Source organism: Gekko japonicus, unplaced genomic scaffold (genome assembly GCF_001447785.1).
Source record: "Gekko japonicus isolate JY-2015 unplaced genomic scaffold, Gekko_japonicus_V1.1 scaffold1260, whole genome shotgun sequence".
NCBI lineage: Eukaryota > Metazoa > Chordata > Lepidosauria > Squamata > Gekkonidae > Gekko > Gekko japonicus.
Genome location: NW_015174310.1, coordinates 4,091 through 27,479, shown reverse-complemented (window position 1 = coordinate 27,479; position 23,389 = coordinate 4,091). Strand labels below are relative to the sequence as shown.

Genomic DNA, 23,389 nt, shown 5'->3' with positions numbered 1-23,389 from the left:
CAGCAATTTAACACTCTTGGTATTTTTTTGCCAATATAGCTGCTTCAAATACAGGATGTTTTTTTTGTATTTGGCGTGCTTCAATTGTTTCTAGAATTTTTCGTGTGGCCAAAAGCTCTTTATAGATCTTTTTACTTCCTGTTTTTTATGCATAGTTTCTAAGCTTTGTATTTTCTCCAGTAAAGTTTTAACATTATGATCTCTTTCTTTTTTTCAGCTTAGAGGCCACTGCAATCAGTTTTCCTCTAATCACTGCTTTGAAAGCATTCCAGATGATGTGATCTTCTACTTCTCTGCTGATGTTTTCTTTGAAATAAAGTTTAATTGTTTGAGTTATTTCTTCCTTGTGTTGTTCATGTAATAAAACAGAGTTATTTAACCTCCAGGATTGTCTTGTGTTTATTATATTATGCCTTCTAAGATGCATTTCAATGTAAGCATGATCAGACCACATAAACGGGCCAATGAGTGTGCTTTCCACATTATTTAAAAGAGACTCTGCAAGACTTAAAAAGTCTATGCGAGTGTAGGTTTGAAACCTCGGGGAGAAATATGTGTAGTCTCTCTCCCCCTTGTGTGTTTCTCTCCAGGAGTCATAGAGTTGATATTTTACTAGAATGTCATGTAACTTTGTGTATCTCTTAGTATATGGTGTTTCCCTCTGTCGTTTGCCGGATCTGTCGAGATGGTGGTCGTCAATTAAATTAAAGTCTCCCCCGATAATAATTTGTCCCTCTTTGAATTCATTAAGTTTTGTTAGAGTTTCATCTAAGAATTGTTCTTGTTTTTCATTAGGTGCATAAATAGTTGCTAGTGTAACTTGTTTCTGGTCCAGTTTGCCTTTAAGGAATAAGAATCTCCCGTGTGGGTCTTCTAGTTTATCTTCATAAGTAAAATGCACCGATTTGGAAAGTAATATGGTGACTCCTCTAGATTTTGAGGGCCCCCCAGCATGGTATTGATGATCATACCAGCTAGTGTTCAAAACAGATTTGCATTGAGGTTTTAGGTGTGTTTCTTGAATTAATACAGTGTCAGATTTCGATTTCAGAATAAATGAGGTCATTCTCTTTTTTTATAATGTTATTAAGGCCTCACACATTAATAGATCTAATAACATAAGTTTCTGCCATATTGATGTTGTACGTCACTCAAAGCTAACCACAATATACCAAAGAGTTAAAAATGTATTTATCAACTGTTTCTAAAGATAATCAAACACTGATAGAGTATAAAACTGTACTTTCTAAAGAGATGTTATTTAAATATACAATTTCCTAAAAAAGGGAAACCAATAAAAACTCCCCTCCCCCCACCCCCAACACTTTACCCCAACACAGTACCCTGCAGAAAAAAAACTTCTGTGACTTTTACTGTCACAACACAAAATGACATGAGCTCAGGTCCCCAGAATACTTCTGGGAGACTGACTGAGTCCAGTCGTCTGAGCACACAAACAGGGAACGAACCAGACTCAGAAGCCCCTAGCGCCCCACCCCCCGCATTTTAAGTATTAAACATAAAACTATGCATAATTTAAATTCAGGCCCAGTGAAAGGAATTTTGATTGTAGATCTATTTTGCTAATGAGTTCAAAGATCACTGTTCTCCAGCATTGGTTAATACAGGAATTTTACTGGGTTTCTGTGGAGTGGTTGGGAAGAGATTCCTCCTTTAAAAGACTTGTTTGTCCAGTTCCAAGCCACTTTCTTCATCCCATGCATAAAGGCACAGACCTTGATGGGCAACATATAATTTTCCAGATGGAAGCCATCTGTATTTTTGCTTTAGCTTCTGCAGTTTAGCTGTAGTTGATTTCAAGCTTCTACGAATAGCAGTTGCTTCTTTGGGGATGTCATGGAATACTTGCAAATGTTCTCCTTCAAACTGAAAAATTCCTGGCTGTTTAGCGGCTTCTAAAATCATTTGCCGCACTCTTGCATCTGGTATAGTAATGATTACATCTCTCAGGGTTGGACAGCTATTCCTTGGTGCAGGATCCATGCGAGATGTGCATGAAAGTATAGGGAGAACATCCTCTTCCAGCTTTAAAGATTTTGCAATGAGCTGAGCCATAACAAATCTTTATTTTCTTCTGCTTGTTCTGGCAGACCCCTACATTTTAGATCTGCCACTTTCATTTCTGTTTCAAGCATTATTAAATGATCTTTTTGAGAGGCAGAGGCTTTCTGCAGGGCTTTAATGTCAGTCTGATTTGCTATGCCCTTCTCCAATGCTGCCTCCACTTTTCGAGCTGTCTGGTGCAAGGAAGTCTGCAGTTCATCTATTTGGAAAGAGAGGTTGGCTATTTTATCTAATATGCATGTCTCCATGGTTTTTAGGTAATTTAGATTTACTGAGGATGAAGGGTCTTGGGGTGTTTGTGCCGCTTGCTCTGCCATGGCCGCCATTTTGTTTTTGGCCCGGGCTGCAGTGCTGCGCTGAAACGCCGCTTCTAAGATGTCTTTTGAGTTTTTAATTGAAGTAGAGGAGGATCTGTGCTTACCTGGGTCTGTTTTGTTTGAAGAATCAGGTTTGGGCATGGTTTTAGATAAGTTATCTCGGGTGGGAAAAAAATGGGGTAAGGAGCTCTGGAATCACACGACCACCATCTTCACAGAACTGCCCCCCCCCCCTTTACTCAGGAGCTTTAGAGAGAAAATGGCAGAGACTTTCTGGAAGTCCAGCTACATAATGTTAACAAGATCCCATTTACTGAAAGAGCACCAAAAATTGGTGAGCTGGGACATCCCTTTACAGAAGCCATGCCTCTGTATGGCCTGTCCTTTCATCTGCTTAATAATTTTATCATCTTCCACCAATTGACCAAGAACAGATGTTAGGCTAACTGGCTTTTCTGAATCACTTCTGGACCCTCATCAGGCTGTTTAAGCATTTGTGTTTTGTTTTGATTGATTTACAAAGTCATGTTTTACATCACACCTGGAAAGCCCAGAGAGTATACAGAAACCTGTGGATAGTTTTGCTGCTTTTATGACTGGCCACCCACTTTACTAGCAATGAAATAATGATGAACCTCTCTGAAGACTTATCTTTTTGGTTCCCTTAAAATGTCTCCAAAGCAGAAATGTTCAGATTCAAACAAATTTTCTTTTTAGATGACATTTGGTAACAATCCTAGCTTGAACATTACTTCTTACTCAGATAGTGAAACACCAGGAAAGGCTTTGGGACAGGAGCCATAGGCAGCTCCTTAGGCTTGAGGAAGCCTTCAAACTTTGCTCAGGGGAGTTGTGGGATAGGAGTAGGATCTAACCCAGTAACCCAGCCTGCTTGGGATTGTCCTGTAAAGCTCACAGAAACTCTAAGCCAAAGAATGTGGGTTCTGCACCAGAAAAGTGTTTTTGGTTTTTTAAAAATGTATGTAGCTGTGTGTCTTTGTCTATCTGATGCAGTGTTCATCCGGTAATCTATTATATTGATGCAAGGCACATGAAAAAGAAAGGCTTCTGACTTGATTTTAAATCAAACGTGCACAACTGAAGGCTAGAAGAAAGGAACTGTGATAATTTATAAGACTTTGAAAATAGGAACACTCAATACATTGACCAAAAGCTAAAGGATTGTTCCTCAGCTTTCTGTGCATAATAAAAAATGACACCAAAGCCGATTTGTAGTATCTAATCATAACAAAAATCAAAGACAAACTGAAAATGTTCTGAACAGTACACAGATATTGGCCATTCTATTTCCACAGCAATCTGTACCACAAACACCACTCATAAGTCAAGCAAACGGTTCTAGCAATTTGCAGGAAAATAAACTGTTGTAGAAAGTTATATCAAAGTTCTTTTCAACTTTCCCTTACGGTACTTGTCGACTATTGGTCTGGTTCCGTTATTTAGCCTTTTATGGTTTTTACCACCTACTTTGGGCTGCATTCCCAACTTAGCAACCTGACTCCGGGAAGACCCAGTCCCGGCGCACGGGGGGCCGTTACTGGCCTCACACCGTCCGCGGGCTTTGAACTCTCTCTTCAAAGTTCTTTTCAACTTTCCCTTGCGGTATTTTTTGACTATCGGTCTTGTGCTGCTATTTAGCCTTAGATGGAGTTTACCACCTGCTTTGGGCTGCAATCCATGGCAATATAAACAGTTAACTAATAAACAATAAATAGTAACCTGACGCAGGACTGATTTTAGGCACTTTGGTGTAGTGGTTAAGTGCGCGGACTCTAATCTGGGAGAACCGGGTTTGATTCCCGACTCCTCCACTTGCACCTGGCTGGATGGCCTTGGGCAAGCCATAGCTCTGATAAGAGCTGTTCTTGAAAAAGAGCAGTTTCTGTCAAGAGCTCTCTTAGCCCCGCCTACCTGACAGGGTGTCTGTTGTGGGGAGGGGAAGGGAAAGGAGTTTGTAAGCCGCTCTGAGACACCTTTGGGTAGTGAAGGGCGAGTATAAATCCAATCTCTTCATCTTCTTCTTCTTCACTTAGCTAAGCTATATTTTAACATTCTGCAGTTTAGCCAGGTGCTCTTCTCTGCTAGCTTCTACAGGCAAACACAGTTGTGCAGGAAGGTGGATAATAGGGGTGTGCAATTGTCCCCCTTCTTTTTTTTGGTTTGGGTATATCGAACTGAAAAAAAAATGTGTTTCCCAAAAAATTCCAGATCCCAATACCAGTGTGGTATCTGGATCTAGGATTTAAAAGAAATCTTGATTTTTTTCCCCCTGGTCCAATAGACCTGAGAAGAAAAAAACAAAACAGGTGGTGGGATTGCACACCAGAAGCTATGCCCAAAGGGAGCAGTCTGCTCCCCACGGGCACAGCTGATCCTGGGCTGACTTCTCATACAGCTTTTAAGCTGGTGTCATGGGCAACAATGACTGTGCCGAGCCCCTGCCCGAGTTGGCAGCGCAGCCGCAGTTGCCAGCATCACCAGAGCTGGAAACTGGCCCCTCTGACTCTTCAGGAGTTGACAGCTTGTCACTGCCAGTGCCCCAGTCAGTATCCCCTGCACCTGGTCCTGCAGCAGCCGATGAGGCACAGGCGCAAATCGAAAGCCCACTTGATTCACCTCCGCGGGTGTCTCAGCTGAGGGAGTGGCTCTGCAAGGACTTAGCAACCCGCCACCAAGACACACGCTGGTAGGGAATGTGGGTGCCGATCCCCGAGTACTGACAGAAGCAGTGCCAGCATGAAGGGAAGCACTGCCAGAGGTCTGTATAGCTCCCACTCAGGATTGGGCTCTCCGCAGAAGCAACAAGTCGCATCCATGCTGACTTCGTGCCCACCCTTGGTTTCTGTTTCTGGACCTCGCTCCTGTTTGGATTCCTGGCTTCCTGACCTCCTGCTTTGGACGACCACTCTCTTGGACTCTCAGCTCGACTCCTGTTCTGTCTCTTCTGGCTACGACCCTTGGACTGGACCTGACTCCTGCCTCCTGGCCCAGCCCAGCCCATGACAACTGGGCTGCAAGAGAAGCCAATGCCAAGCTTAGGCGCAATGGAGCTCTCAGCTCCTGCTGCCCCGGCTGATCCTGGGCTGACTTGTCTTGCAGCTTGGTTTAACCTGAGCTGCAAGAGGAGAAAGCCCCAGAGGTGGCGCGGTGCTCTCAGCTTCCGCCTCCACAGCTGATCCTCTCTTGCAGCGCAGTTTAAACTGAGCCGCAAGAGGAGCCAGCCCCAACTGAGGCAGCACAGAGCTCTCAGCTACAGCTGATCCTCTCTTGCAGGTCAGTCTAAACCAAACTGCAAGAGGAGCCAGCCCCAGCCAAGGCTGATCCTGGGCGGACTTCTCTCTTGCAACCTGGTTTAAACCGGGCTGGAGGAGAAGCCAGACAGCCCCAAGCTGAGCCAGTGAGGCCTGTCTTCTGCAGCCTCTTTAAAGTTTAAAGGAACTGCAGAAGCCCAACAGACAGCTGAGATGTGGGAGCAGTATGCTCCTGCATCTTGCTGTTTTCAGGTCTACCGGTAATTCCAGAATATGTCCGGGATTTTCTAGAGATTTCCTGAGAAAACCTGGATACATTCGGATGTCGAAATATACCCGAAAAATATCAACAAGATATTTTATGGGTGTATTTTTGGCTCAGGTAGATCCGAAGGCACCCCCTAGTGGCTAAACATTGAATCATAGTTTACAGGCTTTCTGGGTGTTAGTAATATTAGACATTGGGTAGGGAAATCTGGAGCATCCATTGCCATGTCAACCAGCATGGTGCAGCAGTTAGTGTTCTGGACTACTATCTGGAAGACCCAGATTTGAACCCCTACTCTGCCATGGAATCTTGCTTGATGACCTTGGGCCAGCCACACACTCTTAGCCTAATCTATATCATAAGGTAGTTGTGAGGATAAAAACTGAGAAGGGGAGAAATGTGTAAACTACTTTGACTATTCACTGGGGAGAAAAGTAAGGTATAAATGAAGTAATAAATAGATTTTAGATAATAGCATGTGTTTTGGGTGCAGGCATTCTAACAGATTTTTTTTTGGGGGGGAGCAGAGGAATCTATAACCAGACTTAAAAGCCCACTATTGCATTAATTCAAATTTAAAGATTAAAGCAGGGAACAGTTTACTTAGGAATACTTGTTACTGTTACTTTTTAAAATTCCCAATAAGACAGGGTTACCGTATTTTGAAAATAAAAAAGAGGACATACTTCCCGACTGACTACTTCAAACAACTGATCACTATGACAAATCTCTTTTTAAATACCCCTACTATTTAAGGTGTGATAACAGCTACTAACTAGGAATATTCCTAACCTTCCAATTCAAAAAGAGCCCATTTTCACCAGGTTTTTTAAAAAAGCCCAAAAGAGGATGGACATAAAAAAAGGACATGTCTTCTAAAAAGAGTATATCTGGTAACCCTACCATAACAATGATAACAATATTATAAAATAGAGCAAATGCAAATGTATTATTCAGTGGCTTGTATTCAACAAGATCGTATCTCAGAGCAGGCTTCATGGAACAAGTTTGTCCCACCTCCTCTCCTCTGTTACTGCCACCCACTAAGCCCTGAAACTGTTCCTGGGGAGGGGCAACAGACTTACAGGAACAACATAGGGCAGGGGTGTCAAACATGCGACCCGGGGGCCAGAATAGGCCCCCAGAGAGCTTCTATCAGGCCCACAGTAGAACTGGCTGTCTTCTGCTTCCAGTACAGGTGCTGCTGCGTCAACGTAGGTTTGCAGTTTACAGATACACACCTGAACAGCATACTCAAGATTGCAACAGCACAGACATTTTGTTGCAATAATTCAGAGCAACAGCTGTCAGATATCAGACACTGTTAAATAAACAAAATATTGCAGGAGTGCTAATGTTTTAAGCATGTTTTTATTTTAAGTTAAAAAAATGCTTTGTGCTTGTGTCCTTTATAAAGTTTATATCTCCGCTACCTGGCATTACATTTTATGACACACATGGCCCGGCCCAACAAGGTCTCATAACAAATCAGCTCGACACCCCTGGCATAGGGGGATATAGCTGGGGTCTAAGCTAAGAGGGAGAAAAATAGCAGAAATAAACACACCCTCTTCTGTCATGGATGATCAGCGAATATCCATGGCAAAATGTTACCTCTATCCTGAACTCATTGACAGCATGCAAGTTGCTACCAGTTAACAGACCATCCCACCTCTACAATATCAGGCCATTAACTCTGTTCAGCAATGCACTGTGGTTGAAAGGATCACAGAAATAATAGATATGGAAATCCTTTAAACACTATAAAGTGCTATATAAATGCCATACAGCAGAATCGGAATTTGGAAAGAGATGGGGGTTGAAAGGTAAACAGCTAAGAGTCTGGGAAAGGGATAAAGAAAATAAAGGATGGGAGCCAGAGAGAAGGAAAATCAAGAAAGGAACAGAGACCTGATGAGAAAACGAAATATGGATCCAGAACCAAAACTGTTAGAGAGACAGACAGACAGACAGACAGACAGACAGACAGACAGACAGACTAGTTTTGTGCATTCGAAGAATGAAGACTATTTACATCAAGCTAGAATAGGGTTCATGATACACATAGCACTTAACTAGTACAGAATGCCCAGATGTTTGGCAACTCAAAAGAAAATTCCTTAGACTTTTAAAACATAAACCAGACCCAAAAGAACTTCAAAGACTTCAGAACAGGCCTAAAAAAACCCTTCCCCCAAACTGACCAACAAGTAAGCAAGAGACAATAACTGGAAGGGGAAACCATCCACATCACAGAAACCATATCCACAATTATAATACATGCCAACCCCAATGACATCCTTACGAAGGGACCTCATCCTTTGTGGTGGTCCCTTGATTTTGTTTTTCCAGCATGCAATAGGTTACAGTTGCAATTATGGCTCAAATATGCATGCAGTATATACATATAGATCACAGGCTGGCGGACCCTAAGGTCAAGAAAACACAGAGACATAAGGAGAAGTAAAAGAAAAACCTTTTTAGAAATAAGCTTAGTCTAAATTCCTTTGGAAACATCTCTGTCACTTGAAAACAGACGAGTCTTTATTAAACCTGAAGATTCTTTCCAGCTCCTTGCACACTGTGATGCAGAACCTCCCACAACCTTTCACTTACTTAGGGAAACTCCTCCAAATTTTCTTTTGCCATGAAGACCCATGAGATATACCACACAATTTCTTTTTAGGTGAACCTGGGTGGCAATTCAGAAATGTGTGGGTTCACTTTGCTGAGAGATGTTACATGTTTCAGTGGCTCAGTGGAATGGCCTCTGCTTTACATGCACAAGGTCTCAGGTTCAATCCTTGGCATCTCCAGTTGAAAGGACCAGACAGTAGGTGATGTGAAACACCTCTGCCTGAGACCCTGGAGAGCTGCTACTGGCCTGAGTAGACAATGTTGACTTTAACAGACCAAGGTTCTGATTCAATATGAGGCAGCTTCATATATGTGTCTTACCAAACTTGCTTTTGCATCCCTTGTCTTTTCTTGGAGATTTCACCAAGCAGGGGCCTCCAAATTTCTCTGAATTTTGCTTCAGAAATTTAGATGCAATGGTGTACATCATTCAGAGAACAATGAGTTTGTACAGAGTAGGATTTACAAGGTTGTTGCTCTGCTTAAATTTCTATAAAGTGAAGCGACACATGAGGTTGTCTTACTCCTTAAGACTAGCTACAGTTGTTGACCCATAAAAGAAAGCTGGTTGAATGCTCCTGAATACTGTTCATCAATACATCAGGCAGTGTACAAACCTGTAACATTCAAGAGATGTGAAAACTAGGCCAGGGTAAGGAAAGCTAACCCATTTTATCGCATTTCACTGAGTATCTTGCTATACGGTTACAAGAACATCTTCTCAGAAGAAAGCAAGGCTTCAGTAGGATTCCTAGTAGACCTGCTTAAGATTGCACAGCGCGTTTTCAAGTCCTACAACATACTGCAGGGGTCCCTAGCCTTCTGGCACATGGGGGCCACATTAGACTGCCCAATGCCTGAAGATGGCCACACCTTAAATCAAAACGTAACAAAATTATCAACCTACCTATTTAGATCAAAAGTAAACATTCAGAGGTCAATGAAGAAATGTTAACCTGAATGCAATCCATTTTGGAACAATATTTTACTGTGGAATCCTTTTATCTAGTTGCACATGCATACCTAGTCAGTGTGATTTTTGTGGCTGCTTTCTGTTAGTCAAGGCATTAATGTCCAAGTCAAGGTTTGTGACAAACACTGGATACAACAATACACATCACAGTTTCCCACTGAAGAATCTTACTACAGAAGGCTTGCTGATGGATGATGCAGTGAAATTGCATGGGAAGTGTACCATTTAATTTCAATATCTCTTCATTGAATCTTGCAACTGCACCAGTTTTACTGCCTGCCATATGTCTTGCAACATCAGTTGTGATGCTTTTCAATTTAACCCAACTCAGACCAAAATTTTCTACTCATTTACACACCTTCAAGTATATGTTTTCTGCAGTTGTAGTGTCTTTCAAATTCTGCAGTGCACAAAACTCTCCTGTGATTCTGAAGCTGGAATCTATCTCCCTGATAAAAATTAGTAGTTGAGCAGTGTTTACAATGTCATTGCTCTCATCTAATGCCAAAGAAAAGAAATCAAAACTTTTTGCCTCGACAATCAGTGACATATGTGGTTCTTCTCATAGTTCTTCAACACACTTGGTGATAATAATTAATTATTATTGTATGGGTAATGGTAGATGCAGATAAACTGGCACAACTAACATGATACCTTATCAGAACACATTCCCTCCATTATTTTAATCATGCACTTTTTAACAAATTTTCCATCAGTGAAGAGTCTACCACTCTCAGTAGTACATTTAGCAACATGATAGCTGGCCCTCACAGTAGACAGGTTCTCCTCAATGTGCTTTTAAAAACTATTTTGCTGCAAAAACATTAATTTTAAGAGACTTTATCTTGTTCACTCACACCTCTCCTTGATATATTTAGTAGCTCTTATGACCAATGTGCCCTCTAAGCTGTGGAGTCTTGTGAGCAAAATTTCTACTTTGTGAGCTACTGGCATTAAAGTTGTGAGTGAGCAATTTGGCTACTGCATAAATTAGTTTGCTCTGGAGCCCTCCTTCCTGAGCTAAGACAAAAATGTGTGAGCCAGAGGCTAAAGAACTGTGAGCTAGCTCACACTAACTCAGCTTAGAGGGAATCTTGACAGAAGTCAAAAGTGCCTTTTAACATAGTTTCAAGACAGTTTCAAGACATATCAGGAAAACCATTTTATCCTTGTTTAAAACAAGGAAGTACTCAGTAATCCATTTATCATTAAAGACATGGTGCTGATCAGCAATTTTTCATTTCTTTAAAACACTTTCTTTTGCAAACGTATTCTTACAGAATTTCTAGCAGAACAGCAGTTGCAGAGTTTCAATATAATCCTTGAATAAATAAAAATATGGGAAGTACCATTTCAGGGGTCTAACTCTTCCTTTTCCAATCAAATCCACCCCACTGTAGCTGCTGTTAGCTGGGGGTTTTCATTTCGACCATGGCAAAGAAGAGAAGAGACCCCTGCCTCCCTATCCACTACAGTTCTCAGGAGTATTGAGCCATATGCCCAGTTTAGGAAGAATTTTTTAAAAATAGATTATGAATCTGACCTACCAGATGGCAGAGTTCACTCCTAAGTGCATTGAATAATGTAAGATTTGTTTCTTGATAAACACACTGCCTTGGGGTTTAAATCTAAATATTTGCAACACCCCCGAATCTGACCGAGGTAGAGCTGGAGGTGGTGGGACAAGCAGATAGGGCTGGGGCATGCCCTTGAAGGTGCTTGCATGGGTCTCAAGTTTGCAGCGCCTGGCCACTCTAAATGGGTGGCCTTTGGAAAGCAAGCCCATCCCCTGACCTGGCCGCAGTGTCCCTCCAGCCGAGGCCAGCAGTATTGTGGATCTGAGTAAGGGCTGGCTGCAGCCAGGCCACCCTTCCCCTGGACAGGTTTCTGGCCTGTCACAGTGCCTCCCTCCACAACCTGCAGACCGAGCTGAGCTCCAGATCACCACCTTCACACCACTCATCCAGTACAGCTGCTCCAGCCAGCTGCAGGTGGGTGCTCCCCCCCCCCAATCCTCTCTCTCACCATGTATTTATTTCATGGAAGATTTTGTACAACTCATGGTGACCCAATGGCATTTCAAATTAATTCCACCCACCATAGAAAAAGGTCTAGCTATGGGGTTGCTTCAAATTATATGGAGGGTACACATACACATCACTACCTGCCAGCCAAGCCTCAATCATGAGAAGCAAAATGGCAGCCGGGGGGGGACAGGAACTTGGCTGGAGAAAGATGTAGGAAGGGGAATCCCATAAGCTTCCCTACTAAGAGAGCGCTCCTTTCCTCTCCACACAAGGGGCCACTCACCAGCTCCTGCAATTACGATGCATGAGAGTGGGTGGGAGAGGAGAGGCAGAAGCAAGCAAGGCAAGAAGCCAGAGCAACCAGCTCTTGTTGAGGAAGGAAGAATGCTTTTGCCTGCAGCAGCAACCTTGCCAGTAACCTTGAAAGTCACTTGGAGGAGCCTCGATAGGTGGAGCCTCTAGAAACATTCAGTATGCAAAACACTTTGTATCCCTGTAGTGTATTCAATAGCTACCATTGAATGCCTATGTCTTGTGAATCATCTCATTGGAAAGCTATGTTAAGCTTCGTCCTGGGTTAGGATGCAAATACACCCAATCGTATTGCTAGCCCAGGAAGCACTTAGCCAATCACCTTACAGCAAGCTCCCTGAGCGGGAACATCTGTGATTGGTCCTTATAACTTCAACCTTATTGGTTGTAATGTGTACAGTGGGCGTGGCTATATTAGCCGGGAATGTTTAAAAGCAGGACAGCTGCAATGTTAAAGCTGTTCTGGCTATCAGATGTTGATCCGTGTTGGAGAAGTGTTCGAGTGGAAGAATAAAGATGTGTTCTTGCTGAAATCACTCTCCGACTATTTGTTAAGCATGCGACTTAACAATCCCTTTTTCTTTCTGCAAAAATACCAGCCCTTTTCCTGCCTTCTTTGCAAAAGCAGGCCAGACATCTCCTGTACCCATTCATAAAGCTGCTTTATCTTCCTTACACACATGTAGCCTTCATCATGGTAATGCATGGAGGGGGGAGTGAAAAAGCTGAGCAGAACAGGTACCTGAGCTGTGCTGGCTAGCAAAGCACCCAGAATGGCCAAAATGCTAGCTAGTGTGGAGGATGAGACCAAGAGGGGGCTGACAGAGGGAACCATGGAGACAAGAAAAAACAATGTTGCCATTGTGGTTTTTTGCAAGAAAAGGACAGGAAAAACAGCAGTTAGACGGTGCCTCTTGAGGCAGGAAGAATAATGTGTGGATCTGAGAAAAAAGCCTTGAGGGTTACAGCAGCAGACAAGCAGATTGGAGGGCTGCACAGAAAGAACTCAGGGGCCGCATGCGGTCTGCGGGCGACAGCTTGGAGACCCCTGGTATAGTGACTAAAACTGGCAAGGAGGACCCAGATTATCAAATCTCATTTCACAAAGTCAACTTTCTCCTAGAGCAAAAGTCAGGAAATTTAGAAGTCTCTGCTGAGGCAACATGTTGTTTCCAAGGAAGCAAAAAAAGATATCAGTGAAATGTATGATACCTAAAAATGCCCATATCCAATGATAATCCCTTCATTTAGAGCAGGCTACGGCTTAGTCAAATTTGCCAGCACCAAGACGAAGCATTCCAGCAAAGATGACTGTGGCATGGGGAAAGTTGTCTGATCCACATGGTGAGATGATGCATATAAATAGTAACCATGAGCTAGCTTTCCACATGGCTAGTTAAGGAATCCCCAAGTAACTATATCTCCATTTCAAGTAACACTCTGAAAAACGTACTCCTGCTCTGCCACTGAGAATTTTTAGTCAATAATCCTAAAGCTAGCCCATGCATTGCGAAGGATACCAAGTAAATCTTACACCAGGACAATGCTGGCAATATGCACCAGCATCCAGGACCGATGCTCTTGGGAAGAATGCTATTCCCAAACTACTTCATACAGCTTATGCTATGGGATGTCTCATTTCTCCATCATACTGCTGTGCCACTGAGGCTGGAATTAAATGTTTGGGGGATGCATTGCTGCTGCTGTAAACAGCAGTACTGACTCACCTCCTCTTCCCCAGTGCTAACTGTGCAACAAAAGATCACTGTGCTACAGATTTTTTTGGGTGGGTGGGAGAGATACAAGTGGGAATCTTACAGCACAGTGATGTCATATCATACAACCTGTATGACTGGACATAAGGAGGGAGCGGACATGGGGCTGGTGTTTATGAAAGCAGCCACATGTTTCCCATAAGTTCTGGCTTTAGATTCAACCTTGTGCAAGGACACCCTGGGTGTATGCTGTGGAACAAGAATTTCCATTCAGTCTCCTCAGGCTCAGGCTGAGTACATAATTCATCATACCGCAAAATGGATGGATGGATGATATAAGGATTGTGAAGTAAGAACAGAAGAGGAGTCAATGTTGGATCAGGCCAATGGCCCATCCAGTCCAAAATTCTGTCACACAGTGGCAAAAAATACCAGGTGCCATCAGGAGGTCCATCAGTGGGGCCAGGACACTAGAAGTCCTCCCATTGTTGCCCTTCCCCCAAGCACAAAGAATACAGTGCATCACTTGCCCCAGACTGAGAGTTCCTAGCTATACCTTGTGGCTAATAGCCACTGATGGACCTCCCCTTGAATTACTGGTCATCCCCAAACAACAGACATCAGTTCCTCTAGAGGAAATGGATGCTTTGGAGGGTGGACTCCATGGCATTGTACCCTACTGGGGTCCCTGTTCTCCCCAGGCTCCATCCTCAAATCTCCAGGAGTTTCCCAATCTGATCTGGCAATCCTAGGCTAGTGAGATCCTCAGGAGGTTTTCAGATAACCTTTCTGCCTCCAGATAAATCTGAAATTCAGTAATTACACCAGGAACAAATCAATTACTCTTCCCTGTTCTCCCCAGGCTCCATCCTCAAATCTCCAGGAGTTTCCCAATCTGATCTGGCAATCCTAGGCTAGTGAGATCCTCAGGAGGTTTTCAGATAACCTTTCTGCCTCCAGATAAATCTGAAATTCAGTAATTACACCAGGAACAAATCAATTACTCTTCTTGTTTCAGCAGAAGATTATAGGACACAGATAGTACTCTTCTCTTTATGGCTGAGTGCTCACTCCTATTTCATTGTAGAGGTCGTTCCATTGTAGAGGTTGGTCCATTTCTGGACCAAAAGGTGCCCCATGGTGCCGAGGGTTGTGCATCAGCCCATCAGTTGTGTATGGTGCTTTAGGAGACTGGGGGGTTGGGGGAAATGCTAGATTGCTATCATTCAGAAAGCCAGGCAGCATGTCCCAAGAACAATCGTCTGCTTCAAGGATTTATTTCACTCCTTCTATGGCCTAGAAAGGCACACTGTACCCATTACTAATGCTTGGCATGGAGCAGCTGCTGTGTGCTCAACACCATTGGCTAAGGTTTCAGAGGAAATCCTGTGTTCCATTCCTTAGCTGTATGCAAAAATGAAAGAGTTGATTGTGCTCTTCCTGGGGCATGATCACGTTAAGAACAGCGGAGGGGTTCTTTCTCCAAGCTATTTGCCTTGAGTCTGAAATCAGTGACTGGCATTGAGAAATCAGTTATATGTCCAGTTAATTATATGGAACTGAATTTTTGGGGCATGAGACTGCACATGGTGAATAATTTTTGACAGTTTCCCCAGTGGCCCTCACAGTGTAGTGGTAAGAATGTTAGACTGAGTCCCAACTCTGCCATGTAGCTCACTCAGTAGCCTTGAGATAGTCATTCTGTCTTTGCCTAACCCACTTCACAGGGTGAACATAAAATGGAAGGGGAAATATGTACACTGACAAGACTAAAAATTGAATGAAGTAACCGAAGACTCTCTTCACATACAAAAAACCCCCAAACCCTATATATTAGGAAGGTGGCTTGGACTGTCTGTCTGACATATTGGGTTTTCAAGGCCAATGAGATTTTGATATGAGGGAAACATTCAAAGATGCCACTGACATTTGGAAATAGTTTTGAGACCACTTGTTGGATCCCATGAATCCATCCCCTAGCTGAGGAGCTCTACTCCAGTGGAAGAAGCCTTCCCCTGATGCAAGATGCTCAAACTAATGCTGTGTCAGGAGAGAGCTCCTTCCACCACAGGAAAGCACCTTGGAGGAAAGTATCTCTGTTAATGGGAAAGATCTGCAGGATCTAATCCTACATGTCCTTCTGCACTTCACTTTGAAGAAATGAGACGCATCTCAGACAGTAACAAACATTACTGGCAATTTCTCAGCTTCAGGAATTCATCCATATTGTCTAAGCATCAATGTCACGAAGGAGCCTAGTGCCATTTGTCTCTGCCAAGGGCTGCTGATACCTGCACTGCTAATTTCCAAGCCCACCAGAACACTGCAATGCAGCTTATAGACACAGATCTTTTAATTTAAAAAAATGCATAATCTCTAACTTTTCCTTGGTGACTTTGATTATCTTGAACAAATTCTGTTCAGCCCTTCTGTTTTTCAGGGAAGACACAAAAGCTAAAAGTGTTAAGTGCAAACAGAACAGTAAACCTTTTTTGGTGTTAACATAAAGTCATATTTAAGTCTCTTTTTTTTAAAAAAAATACTAAGTATCCTCCATGGTCATGGCACAGTGAATGGGCAAGACCAAAAGAAGGGAAGGCTTCGACTCTGAGCACTTACCAAATGGGAATAAGATAATGGGATGCATAAGGTAGAATAAAACGACAGTCAGTCCAGACAAGTCCTGGATGGGGTTTTCCTGGGGGAGAGCAAGCTCAAGGCTTAGGGGGGGTGCTGCTTGATCCCAGCCTCTGAGTCTCCCCTGTGGCAGTTGCCTACATTTCTGAGTTTGTGGTGCCAGGCCAAATGTTCTTGTTCCTTTAGGCTTTTAACTGTTTTATCTCTTTGTCCTGCTCTCTCCCAGCTTTCATGCTACTGCTTTTACACTGGTTTTATACTACTGCATTTACTGTCTCCTGTTGTATATTACTGATTGTTGGTTTTATTCCCGCTGTTTCCTTCAGTTTACTTATTTAGTTATTTTATCTGTTCTCTTTTTAATTTAAAATTGTATTTTATTTATTCATTTTATAATGCTAGATGTGCTGGGCAGATTCCGGAGAGTGTGGGATACATGCTTTTTAAATTTAAAACAAAACAAAACAAAGATATCTTGAGAGAAAGAAAGATTGGATCTAATCAGATTTTCCACTGGAGAAAACAATTCTCTTCCCCAGCTGTTTCTCTCAAGGATTTTTATCACAGCAGAATACCAGGAATTGGAGGAAAACCAACCTAAAAGGGGGTATTTACAACTGTCTTCATTGCCAGATAGATTTTGGAATGTGGAGGTTTTTTTGTGTTCTTGACTATAGAGCTTGGAAAATATGAGGCACTGCATAAGTGCAAGACACTTTTAATAGTTGATTTCTGCTTTTTGGACATGTCTAATGTTGCATGGTGTGTTAGCTGGCAATATACTTTATTGTTAATCTTAATGAATTTCCCTCTTCAGCTGAAATCAGATGGTTACAAAGTCAGAACATGATAAAGGTAAGAAAATAGTATCAGTTATTGGAAACTCACCTCTTAAACATGTGTAAGTCTGTTGCTGGAAGTTGGCAAATGCATTTTATAAAACCCTTGTTGAAATCTTTTTTTACCTGTTCCAAGAAACAAGACGTGGTATCTTCCATCTGCTGCATTAACGCGATCAACAGTTATCTTTGTATATTTGAAGTCTGTGCCTGTCCGAATGATTAAGGGTCTCCTGTGGATTGGATATATGGGATTGAACATCAAGGGGTGGTTCCTGATGAAGGTGACCACATCATCTGGAAACTCCTTGGTTGTCTGTATGTTGGGTGTGAAAGCTCCTCCTGGACACTGCAAAAGAGGCATTGACAAGCACATTTTAGCATTTTAATTTCTAATCCATTATAATGCCCACTGATAAGCCACTTCCTCTGAGTTTTGGAACACAAATCAATGAGCATGGTGTTCAAACATTACAAGCTACATTTAAACATACTTCAGTGATTTTTAACTTTCTGAAGAGGGATCTGATTTGGGGATCCTACTTGCAAAGTAACTCCATGCTGCTTTCTCCCTCCTCAACACAAAATGCATGAATACTGTATCATTTAGCATTTATCAACATATACAGGGTTGCACTTACCTGCATGTATTACAACTTACCTTTGGTGAATAGATGTTATGATATATGACATTGTTCCTGCACATGCAAGCATCATGCACCAAGATGTATAAGTTGCCAGTTACACATTTACCTACCAGTGCAATTTGCCAAATGCACACTTTCATTCAAGTTAGCTCCCATAATGGCAGAACGATGCAATCGTGCATATAATCACAGAAAGATTGCTTTGGGGGGGCAATGTTTTATCAATGTGCTTATCCATAATGTATAATGGGGGAAAATCCATATGAACTAAAGGAACTGAAAAAATACAGCAAATTGTTGATGCTCCAATTCTGAAATTAATTTTAGAAGAACTCAGTGATCCATGCATTGTTGGCTATTTCCCTAGTGTAATTGTTAACCCTAGTTAAACTGGAACTCTAGAGAAGTGGGATACATGGCACAACAAACCCACTGATCAAAAAAGGAATGAAAATAAGGGAACACACTGAGCTGGGGGAAGGCACATCATCCCTGCCTGATCATTAGCATAAGATGATATGGCGGTGCATTTGCAGTGGAGGCTATTTCCAGTATGGTAAGAGTAAAAGACTACCACCTTGATGGAATGAAGCAAATCTTGGGACCATGTGTCCACAGGCAGGTCAACAAGACACCCCACAATCAGAAGGGGTGGCAGGGCAAGCTGGGCCAGAGAAGAAAGCAGTTTCTGTGAGAAGGTCACAGAGGAGCAATAAGGACGTACTACCTGAAAGGTACACCTTGCATGTAAATGTGCAACCTGAGTGTGAAGCCTCAAACTGCAAAGAAATGATTGAACAGCCTACACCTGTTGTCAAATACACCACCTTCAGGACACTGCTAAATGTAGCACAATCAAGAAAAAGGCATGTTTAGCACCTGGACATTGGGACAGCATTCCTCAATGGAGAGGAACAAGCTGTCATAGCATGGACTGAGGAATTAATTATGCTGCAGCAAAGCCAAAAATTATGACAGGGAATGGCAGACACCTGCCTACATTCCAGACTTAAACATGGACTGTATCAGTATGTGCTGGCATGTAGGAATGGACTGTTATTATGCTACCAGACCAAAGAAGATGTTCAGGAAATTGCAGATAACCTGAACAAAGAGGTGGGAGTAAAACAGTTGGAATACAAATTTTGAATACAAATTGAAAGAACTGAAAATGGGAGTTTTCTCCTAAACCAAAGACACAAGCTTGTGAACCTTGCAGAGTCCCTGAGCCTAAAGGATGCCAAAGGAGTTAGTACTCCACTTGAGCCAGCATACATCAAACTTGAAGATGGAGTGTTGCTAGAGAGCAACCAACAATACAGAGAAGCAATTGGCAAACTGCTTTATCTGAGCACAATGTCAAGACATGATATCTCTGCAGCTGTTGGAATCCTGTGCAGAAAGACTGATTCACCAAATCATTATGGCTGGAATGCTGTAAAGAGACTGAGAAAATACCTCAAAAAAACTGCTGACTTGAAACTGAACATCTCAACTTGTGACAATACGAGACTGGTTGGATATACTGACGCTGACTGGGGTGAAGACCAGACTAACTACAAGTCAACAAGTGGCTACATTTTCTTCTATGGAGACAGCTAGATCAGCTGGGCCAGTCAAAAGCAACCAGTAGTTGCCAAATGAACAACAGAAGCTGAGTACATATCTGCTGCAGATCCCTGCAATGGACTTGAATGGATCATCTGTCTACTAAAAGGACTTTGGTGTTGATGAACCTAAACCAATAACTTTGTTTGAGGACAATCAGGCCTTATCCAAGAGCCTTATCCAAGAGTGAGAGCATCAAAGCAAGAAGCAAGCATATTGTCACCAAATACCATTCCGTGTGAGAGATGCAACAAGGGCTCATTCAGATCAAGTATTGTCCCTCAGAAGACATGATGGCTGATACACTCACCAAGCCACTCGCAAGAGGGACGTTTAAATACCTGCGCAAGAAGCTGAACTTCAGTACATGAACTTGAGAGGGGGTGTTGGGATATTTGCAAGTTCACTCCCTGATGTCATGAAAGAGTTCATGTTTGTGAATGCTAATTGTTAGTTAGCTTTAGAATCAATGAGCTGCCCTGCATGTGATTCCCACCAGAGAAAAGGGAGTCCAATGCATAGTGAAGAGACCCTTAGCCTGGTTATTCATCAATTCATAGTTGGGTGATGTTACCTGATATTCTGCACATAGGCATTTGGGAGTTTCTTCTTCCTCCCTTTGTTTGGAGATTACAGTGTGAGTATCCATCTTGGGGCTAACAGTAACTAGAAAGATGTAGCTAGACAGACTGTTTATTGTTTTATCCTTATCATATAACCCTTCCGAATTTTATTGGTAAACTTTGTTTTAGCTAATTTACACGTGCGTGCTGTGTGGTTTCTGTGTGGTTCCTTTTTACTCTGCTAAAATATCCAACAAATAGTCAGCAAGGCAACTTAATACATATTTAGCCTATATTCCACCTAACACTGAGGTGACTTTGCCATCCCACTTAGGGTAGGTAACTGAAAGTTCTCTTCCATTCAATTTTATGTATTGAAAGATGAGCATCAGGGTTCCAATTCAGCTCCTTCAGATACCAAAAATGGCCATCTTGGAACGCCACAGTCACACACACACATACTAACGTACTGTCATGATTAGCACACAATTTGCTGGCAAAGCTATTTCTGCATTAAACAGAGAAAGATAATCGCTACGTTTATCATGAAGCTGTTGTCGGTGTTCAAGATTAATGGGCCTCAGTACGATCCACAGGCCATATAAGGGAGCTGTTCATACTTCCTTCGGGCTGTACCTTTTTATACACCAAAGAAATTAACCAACTGTAACTTAGCATCCTCACAGCTCTGACTCATGGAATATTCCTCTATGCAACAACAGTAAAGTCAGTTCCTAATGTATTCTGTGACATGCTGTGGCTCCAGATGATGATATGCATAATGTTTAGATCATAGGAGTTAAAGCACAGTCTCCATGCCAGCACAAACTAGTCTATTATGTTAGTAAGGTTTTTTTTCTATTACTCATATTTGATTGTGGCAGAAATCTCTGCAGCTATTTGCTCTGTTTTGAAGGGATGCCAAAGCCTGCGGGGCCTGGATCTTGCCAAGTAAACATATTACCTTCTCTAATTTTACTTTAACTCTTTCTGAAATGGCTGTCTTAAAACCATTAAGACCTGGCTTGCAGGATAAGACCAAGGTTCCTCTGTCCCCTCATGCTGTTGATTGCTAGCAACAGCCAGTCAGACCCCTCTGGAAGGGTCCTGAGCTGGAAGGGTCCCCTCTGGACCTTCTTTTGACTAAAGGCCTATTGCTAATTCAGCTACCTGTTAATCCTTGTCAAGAATCTGACAGAAAACCTTTGCATTGGCCAACATGTTCAGAAAATGCAAAGCCTTCCTGGGAATGTACCTCTTAAAAACCAATAACATAGGAGCAACTGCATCAAAAGCCAAAACCTAAAAATAGAAACTTACAGATAATCAAATATCTCTCTCCAAGCACAATTAAAAAACCTAGAGTACCCACTTAAAGAAACCAAAATGTAAAACAGTTCAGCCAAGCAACCACTCATAATATAATGAACAAAAATGTGTATTAATATATACATACACAATACATGAAATTATTATACATATACATATGCAATACATTAATTATTACAGGTATGTAAGACAAAACCAAATGTGTTTTGACAACAAGTCTTTATCAGTGGTCAAAACTGAACATTCAGGTTCACAGGTATCAATAATTAAAACCGAATACTTAATAAATGTAAAACCAAGTCTTGCTTGCACACTATAATAAAGTAGTAAACCTCATCCATAGGGCTTTTAGTGCATTATACTAATGAAAAATATATATTCTCAGTAACAAATATCCTCAAACCTCCTTTATAAAACCCAGGCCTGGCTTGACACAGCATATTCCATCCATAGCTAGGGACTGCATAGTTGAATGGTTCCCCAATGTGGGGAAAAATAGGTTCCATGCATGTAGAATACAAGCTGTACAGGGACTTGGTACCATTTAATGACATGGTAGCTTTCTACGAGCAGGACACAAGTGTGATTTCCAGTCTTCAGTCTGAAACATCTTCAGAACACTGAAACACTTGTTTTGTCTCAGTACCAGCACCAGACAACACTGTCCCATGCTGAGGGTGGGGCTTTGGTGCAACAAGAACGGTCGCACCAGGGAGACCTCCTGTATGACAGCCGGATCGGCAGTTCTTTTAGAGGGGTTCAGGGGATCCCGAACTCCAATGAGCTTCCCAAAGAGAAGCTCATTGCAAGGGGCTTGACTTGGATCCCTCATGCACAGCAGCAAGCAGGTAGAAGTCTGAGAGCGCCTCAACATAGGAGCCGACTGAGCGCATCCATGTCAGACTACCCCGGAGGGGGAGAAACTGGAAACTCATCCATAGCATCAATGAAGAACAACACCATGAGTACGCTTAAAAGCAACAACAACAGAAAATCTACCTACCTAATGATAAAGCCCCTTTAATGTTTAAAAAGACAAAGGAATGGAGGGGTGAAGAACTCTTTCAAGTCCCACCCCTCTTCCTCCGGCAGCGGGCACGAAAAGAACTTCAAGTGATTTTTAAATGGCTTCCTGAGCAAAAAAGTAAAGAGAAGGCTTTTTTTCTGAGACTGTAATAATTTTCCCTGTGGAATAAAAAATTGGAGAAGAATTGGCTTCAGCTGTTTTTGGACTTTTGTTATCTAGAAATATATAGTTCCTTTTTCTCTTCCTTTTGTCTGGAGCTATAAGCAAATAATCTGGAATAGTAGCAAGACTTTATAAAGATTTACCTCCATTTTAATAAGGAATATAAGCAATTATACTTCAATAATTGGAGTATTTTTAAAGGAAGAAAGGAGAACTGGATCTTACCCTGAACTCTTTATACATTATATTCTCACAACATCTTATGTTTATGTTTGTCCAACTGTAAAGTACATTTTGTTTTGATTGTCTTCTTCTGTAATGTAACCAATTGATAAGATTCTTGAACTCTGCCTCTAATATGACTAAAACAGCTATGTTTTGTAAATATCAGTGGGTGTGATTTGTAAAATCGTGCAGAAAAAGAACCTTGAGATTATTTGGTTTTAACATATGGTTTTAAAAATGGATGAAACAGATAGATTACAACTTATGGTGTCAGAGGTTGTATCTTTGTTTCAAGACCTCAATATTTTAATCCAAAACTCGATTATTGCTGCTGTAAACACAAACGTGAAAGAACTTTTTGCCTCTAAGCAAGACAAAATTGATCTACTGCAACAACAAACATCAAGCAAGATAGAGGAAGGTCAGCCACAATGGAAGGAGGAGAAGCAAGAACATTTCTATATAGAAGATATAGACCTATAATCTAACTGATATGGTCTACAAAATGAAACCAGCACCTCCAAAGAAAAATAAAACTTTCGTAGAAGTTCACCTGAGACTCTATAAGACACCAATACTGATGAAGCCCTCAAAACATTGATTTATACACCAACCCAGAGAGAGAAAAAAAAAGCAATGTATGGAATTTCAAACCACTTCAAGAATTGACTACAGATAGCTATTCCCAGAAAACAACTTCTATACCTATAAAGAAAAAAGACACAGAATTAAGACTTTAAAACTTA

General features: G+C 41.9%; 1 protein-coding gene across 1 annotated transcript in view; it reads right to left on the bottom strand.

Annotated features, from left to right (window-relative positions):
* Positions 1-19,986, bottom strand: part of LOC107121246 (semaphorin-3C-like) — a 60,280-nt gene extending 40,294 nt beyond the window's left edge. The window contains exons 1-2 of the mRNA XM_015424130.1: positions 19,912-19,986; positions 17,209-17,431 (exon numbers count right to left, since the gene is read on the bottom strand). Coding sequence (XP_015279616.1) covers positions 17,209-17,431; positions 19,912-19,986 — 298 coding nt within the window. The remainder of the gene's footprint in view (positions 1-17,208; positions 17,432-19,911) is intronic.
* Positions 19,987-23,389: the final 3,403 nt, after the last annotated feature.